The 6,890-nt window shown below is 39.7% G+C and overlaps 1 protein-coding gene across 1 annotated transcript in view; it reads left to right on the top strand.

Moving 5' to 3' along the window:
* Positions 1–1,025: 1,025 nt before the first annotated feature.
* The window catches only part of LOC104543082 (EGF-like repeat and discoidin I-like domain-containing protein 3), a gene marked incomplete at both ends in the record, with an annotated part of 41,976 nt that continues 36,111 nt past the window's right edge, over positions 1,026–6,890 (top strand). The window contains 2 exons of the mRNA XM_010187592.1: positions 1,026–1,181; positions 2,275–2,419. Coding sequence (XP_010185894.1) covers positions 1,026–1,181; positions 2,275–2,419 — 301 coding nt within the window. The remainder of the gene's footprint in view (positions 1,182–2,274; positions 2,420–6,890) is intronic.

The raw sequence follows: 6,890 nt of genomic DNA, 5'->3' as shown, positions 1-6,890 counted from the left end.
TCATTTCTTTATGTGCATTCATTTTCATATGTACATGAAATGAATAAAAGATAAAAGAAATTAATGCAAGCATAAAGGTAGTAATTAAAATGCCACAGCTACTTTTTTTTCCTTACAGTCATCTAAAAAAAAAAAAAAGGAGGAATCATGGGAATCTAGAATTAGGCAGGAGTGTTGATCTACTCGAGGGTAGGAATGCTCTACAGAGCCGGATCAGTGAGCTGAGGTTAAACAAGGCCAAGTGCTGGGTCCTGCACTTGAGCCACAAAGCCCATGCAACACTACAGGCTTGGCGAAGATTGGCTGGACAGCAGCCTGGAGGAGAAGTACCTGGAGGTGCTGGTTGACAGCAACTGAACATGAGCCAGCAGTGTGCCCAGGGGGCCAAGGAGACCAACAACATCCTGGCCTGCATCAGGGATAGTGTGGCCAGCAGGAGCAAGGCAGGGATCCTTCCCCTGTACTCAACCTTGGTGAGGCTGCACCTCGAATTCTGTGTTCAGTTTTGGGCCCCTCACTCCAAGAAGGAAATTGAGGCACTGGCGTGTGTCCAGAGAAGGACAAAGAAGTTGGTGAAGGGTTTAGAGCACAAGTCTTATGAGGAACAGCTGAGGGAGCTGGATTTGTTTAACTGGGAGAAAGGGATACTGAAGGGAGACCTTATTGCCATCTACAGCTACCTGAAAGGAGGTTGTAGAAAGATGGGTGCTGGTTTCTTCTCCCAAGTAACAAGCAATAGAAGAAGAGGAAATGGCCTCAAGTTGCACCAGGGGAGGTTTGGATTGAGTATTAGAAAGAATTTTTTTCATTGAAAGGGTTGTCAAGCATTGGACCAGGCTGTCCCAGGAAGTGGTTAAGTCACCACCCTGGAGGTATTTAAAACATGACTAGATGTGGCACTTGGGGATGTGGTTTAATGGTGGAGTTGGCAGTACTAGGCTAAAGGTTAAGTGATTCTGTGATTCTAGAATCAGAACTGTGTCCCTCCAGTGGTCGTTGCTAACATTGTGCATCTAACATTTTAGATAAACCTGCAGAAGAAGATGCGAGTCACTGGAGTTATAACTCAAGGTGCCAAGAGGATTGGAAGTCCAGAATATGTAAAATCTTACAAAATTGCATACAGTAATGATGGGAAGTCATGGACGATGTACAAAGTAAAAGGCACAAATGAAGATATGGTAAGATTAATTCATCTGTATATGAATACATCTTATGGTTTAGCTGTCTTCAGAGGTCTGAGGTATCTCTAGTAGATAAGCATAATTGCCTGACAGTATGATACAGGTTGCCTTGCTATTATTTTTCTCAGAAAAATCCCCATCAATAAATTTGCACTTTCTGTCTCCTAAGAATGTCTTGTACTTTAATTGATGGTTGTATAAATACTATGTCCCAAGGCTAGAATAATCCTGTTTATTACACTTAACTGATCTTCATTTTAATTAGTTTACCAGTGATTACTCATTACTCTGTGTTCAATTTAGCTTTATTACACTGGCAGATGAATGTTAACCCTTAAAGGCATAGAACCCATTCATCAATGCTAATCTCTGTACTGCACAAACAGTATCATCATCCAGTGGGAAGTATGTGTTTACAGTTTATAGTTACCACTTATTTTTTATAGAGTTGTATATACAAAGCATCAAAAAATCCCTTTATCCTGTAAGTTAAGGTAGAACTAATGTACTTTGCAGCATTAGACATACTTTCTCTATGAGGAAATTAAAATACTGTGAAGAGGTATATAATGAGGGAAGAAAACAAAGCATGTCTGGTTAGAATGAAGAGTGACCAGAAGAATGCTTATAGGTTTAATTCAGCTCCCCCTGTGAGCAGTGGTAGGGTTTCAGTGCACTTCAGTAGGAGTTGGATCATCTTCTTGAAGTAAAGGGAAAAAAATAAATGTCAATCAGCATAAATAATTGCAGGCTAAATTGAATTGAGACTATTTAATACACTAATTAGAAAAGAAAACATAATTTAGTTACATTAGTAGCTTTGGTTTCTAGGAGTGACAAGATAGAGGTCCTGATTCAGCACAGACGGCAAATGCATGCCCATGCAAGCCAATGACAGTATGTTTTGCTTAAAAGCTTGCATATTGGGCAATGGAAAAGATAAAACAACCTTTTTTTGGGGAAAAAAACTAGCAGAGAAATGTGCAGGGATGGTCAGAAGAACAACGCAGATGTGTTTGAGATATGGAAACCAACTGAACCTCCATTAATCTTCCTGGCAGATTTTTATGTGTGTGTCGTTTTATCACAGGTGTTTCGTGGAAATGTGGACAACAACACCCCGTACGCCAACTATTTCACCCCTCCCATTAAGTCACAGTACATACGGCTGTATCCGCAGGTGTGCAGAAGACACTGCACTTTGAGAATGGAGCTTCTTGGCTGTGAGCTGTCAGGTGGGTTTTCTGCAGTCATCGCATCTCAGAAGTGAGCCATCAGGAAGCGCGTTACTGTGCCCAAAGTCTAAACATCGTGCAATTTTTTTCCTGGTGAAATGTAGTTGGCGAGGCTGCGTTTATCCACACCGTTACTTATCACTTTTTATGTAAATTATATAAGCAGCAACACTTATCTAAATGATGTAAGTGACAATAGTTGCTTGCAGTAGGTCAGTAATAGTAGTAGGGTAATGTGGTAGCAACCTAGTAACACTCTGTAAATCTTTCTTTGCATATTGGCCTCCAATTACGTGCAACCTAGAAAAGGTCATTTATAGCGATTCTAATAAGCATCAATAGCTATCAGGAGCCATTATGTGACATACCTTAGTATGTCACCTTAGTATGTCACACATTGTCACAGACAATGAGAAAGAGACTCTAACTCACAGTTACACTCAGCACAGCCTAAACTGAGCCCTGACAACAGTTTTGGAGAGCTGAAGCTGTCTGTGCAACAGTGTATGGCAGAGTCTTGGCAGAAGCAGGCATCAATGCTGATTTGAGTAATTTCTCCCAGCTGCTGGGTGACCATGCCAGTGTGCTGTGTGACATCCTTAGAAGGATGCTTCAGCTGCCATCAAGGACCACTCAGTGCAGTAAGACAGATTTTGCCAGGTTACTTTAGGCAAGATTTCAGTTTAGATTTGTTTTGTGGATTTGCAGCAGAAGCAGGGATTCTGTCTCATAGCAAAAAGTAAACAAGTGGAGCCGATATAAACCCTCTTAAGGTTTGTAGCAGCAGAAGTTACAGCTCATAAGTGTAAAACCTGACCTCTAACCACTGTCTGCAAAAACCTTGTTCCCTTACGTATTCAGTAAAGCATGTAAATTTTTTATCTGTTTCAAGAGATCAACCTTTTACCAAGGGAGTACTCCACTGAATTCATTTAAGAATGATTTTTGTGTGGCTGCCTGCTTACTGTGCAAACAATAGTCATCCAGTTCACGAACGATATATCAAAACAGCTGGAGTTAAATAATTCTCAGTCCTCTAGTGGCATCAAAACCAGATTCAAAAATGCAAAGTTAATGCATTAATCTCACTGTATCGCTTTTCCAATATAGATAGGTTTGTGAGTAAATAAAAAATTCTATCTAGCTGCTTTAGTCTATTAGATTTTTTTTTATGTCTTCCATTTCTAGAGCCACAATTTAAAGTAACTCCTTGCCAGAATGACCAGGAATTGTTTTGCTCAAAGAACTTTGAAAGTTACTGAAGTGAATTCATTTCAGTGGTCTCCTAACACTTTCAAGGTCATCATTTCTTAGAACTGCAGGCAGCCAAGGCTCAGCAGAACAATTTCAATCTTAATGAAAGAAATGTATAATTATACATGACGACAGACTAGTTCACTCTAATTCCAGGTGGTCTGTCTTAGGCAGAAAAATGCTTTGACAGTCTTGGTTCTCTAACAAGACCTAGTGCTGCAGAAGAGAATCATCACTGAAGGGAGAGACACTGTCTCACAGCACCAGACCATCATAAAAGCTAATTCTTTCTTAGGACAAACCTCAGCAAAATGTTCAATGCAGTCTGCTCTAGGCTCATAAATAGCTTTACTTACCAGGGTCCATCATCAGATCTTATTAAAAAACATGATCAATGTTTCTGGAGTTGGCTGTCAATAAATTAGGCATTAATTTTCATGGCCTTGTGTTCCTGCCTTACTTGCGTTTTGCATCTCTCTATGTTGTTAATTCCCTTCCCTTCATAAAGCATTGATGCAAGGTGAGAAACAGATCACAGCTACTGTTTATTAGAATGCCTTTATTCATTAAGCTATTATTAAAAATACCATCAAGCTGTTGTTTTTAAAAGCAGATAGCTCTTCGCACAACACAGTCACTCATGCAGTTCAGGCTCTGCCGTCTTGCACACGGTCTGTGTCATACATTTTGGTGGCTGTGTACCAATGCAGCAAATTCTCGGTGTTCTGACTTTATCGGTTCTTGTAGAGGGATGCTGGTCCCCAGAACTTAACCAACCTTGTGAGAATTATAGCATCTTCTGAGCATGTAATTTTCCTCTTTTTAGAATGTTGTTCTTTGGTAATTATTTCTCTATCCAAACAGTACCTATAGGTACCATTCACACAAACTCACATAAAAGGGAACTTTTTAACATCCACATTTAATACTAGATTCCCATCCCCTTGCTTGTCCTCAGCACTGTCTAAGCTGGAAAGGAATCCTATGTTCATTATTAGGAAGAAAATTTTTAGTATATCTTAATTTTCAGAAAAGAAAAATATTGCAGTATTAAAACAAAATTAAAAAAAAATACTTTCAAGTAATTGACCTAAACTGCTTTAGTCAACACTGCATAAATCCTGGCCCAAGAGAAGATGCATGTAGACCTTTGCATGCAGACCCATTTGTGGTTTTGCCTCCACTGCATTTGTTGTTTAAAATATACTTTCAGGATTTGACTTTTCTTGAAAGAAGAGGTAGATGAGGGACATGGTACAGCATGCAGACTGAAAACTAAAGTATTCTTCCCTCAGAATAGTGAACAGAGAATAACCTTTCAATTTTCAGCTGCTAATCCACACTCATCCTCATTATTTCACTGCTCCTGTTTCACTGAGATAGACCAAATGAGAAGTAACTGCAAACTTACACCTAAGTAGGTTTAAACACAGAGTTACCAGATAGCATTTATCACAGATGGTGATATCCAAAGTATCTCAAACATTTTGACCTAAGACACTTCATTGAACATAAACATACGTACGTCTACATCAGCTCTCACTAACAGGTGATTAAAATGGGAAGGAAAATTGAATGTTTTCGCAGGGACATTGCGAAGCAAATTTAAAGAAGATACAGTGCAGTGAAGAGAAGACATCCTGGGAAGTCATGATCATTGTTATAAGTACACTTCTCTGAGGAAAGACTATCTACAGATGCAAAGCTTTGTATTAGTTTGATGATTCAGTCCTTTGCACCCTGGGTTACAACTCACCTATCAAAATAAGCCGTCATAATCTTCCATCGTTGCAGTAGGGAGCCATAGGAACTAGAAAGCAATGGGGTCTGCTGTTACTGTCTGTGACACAGCACTGGGACATTGCTCTGCCACCCTTGTGCATCATTTTCGTCTCCTCTGGGTCTCGCTGTTCTCACTTTCTCCTGTTTCCTTTAACAACTGTCCTCCTCCCTTTGGGGCAGTGGAGAAGGAAGGCGAGTGTAAAATCCCATTAATTCATGCACGCATGCACAGAAGACACACCAGCAGGCACATGTCTTGTTTCATAAATCAATAATAATACTCAGAAAAGATAGAACTATTTTTGATGGGTTGGACCAGCACTGAAAATCAGTTTTGACAACCCCTGTTTTTGTGTCAGGAACCTCTTTCAGATTCCTCAGATGAAACATTCCGGCTGACAGCCCTTGTGATCCTGGAATGATGCTTCAGAATTGAATAATAAAGTCCTTCTCTAAAGCAGCAGATGATTCTCTCTCATTTGTGTTATCAGTTGCTTACTCCTACTCCCAGGAAAATTGTTTTGTTGTTGTTTTGAACTAGATCATTCTACAGCCAAGGCTGTGCAATTTCCACTTGTGAACTGAGAATCAGTTCTGAAAGGTTAGGCCTTTCTTGAAAAACACACTCTCTTTTCTGTTCATTTTTTAATTGAATATGAAACGTGTCAGTATTTCAAATTTTAAGTACAGTTGTTACTACAATAAAGAGCATTAGTCTCTGCTAATATGCGTTTGCCCTGTTGTTAGACCCCCCCACAAAGAGATTGGTCTTACCTTCCCGATTTGAATCCCTAATAATTCCACTTAATACTGAGTGTTAAACCTACAGTAGAAACAGAAAGTAGAATCTAACCAAAAAGTCTTTACTAATAATATCAGAGAAAATAAAAATTAATCAAGTCTTTAAATCTCAGTAAACATACTGTGGAGGAAATGGACTTTTGAGAAAAAGACAAGCAGCTTCGATATCTAGCTCAAATAAAGTGAAGAAAAAAATAAAAACTTTGATGGTGATTTAAGTGGTCACACAGTGCTCTGGCACTATCAATAGACACCAGCTGAGTACATTCATGGTCCCAGCAGGAAAAACTCACGACTTGTGTGCGTGCTTTAAGAGACACAGCTGGTGACTCAGCCTCGACCTGATGGGAAACAGCTCAGCAGTGTGGGATGTGAGCATCAGGTGGAAAACCTCTGTCTTCCCAAAAGCACATAATGTCCAGGTTCTGTGCATTCACAGTGATGATGCACTCCTTGCAAACACATGTATGTCAGATCCTGAGCACACTCACTCCATGAGTGCGAGTATGTTAATATTTCTTTGCGATTACATTGTATCAAGTCAGCTACTGCACTAAATAGGATCGCCAAATTTTACTGTGAAATAAAACCTTTGGGACAAGTGCATGTTTGCAGGTTTTTGACAACTGGAGCA

This window comes from Mesitornis unicolor, unplaced genomic scaffold (assembly GCF_000695765.1).
Source record: "Mesitornis unicolor isolate BGI_N332 unplaced genomic scaffold, ASM69576v1 scaffold31456, whole genome shotgun sequence".
Lineage (NCBI taxonomy): Eukaryota > Metazoa > Chordata > Aves > Mesitornithiformes > Mesitornithidae > Mesitornis > Mesitornis unicolor.
This window is presented reverse-complemented; position numbering and strand designations above follow the sequence as displayed.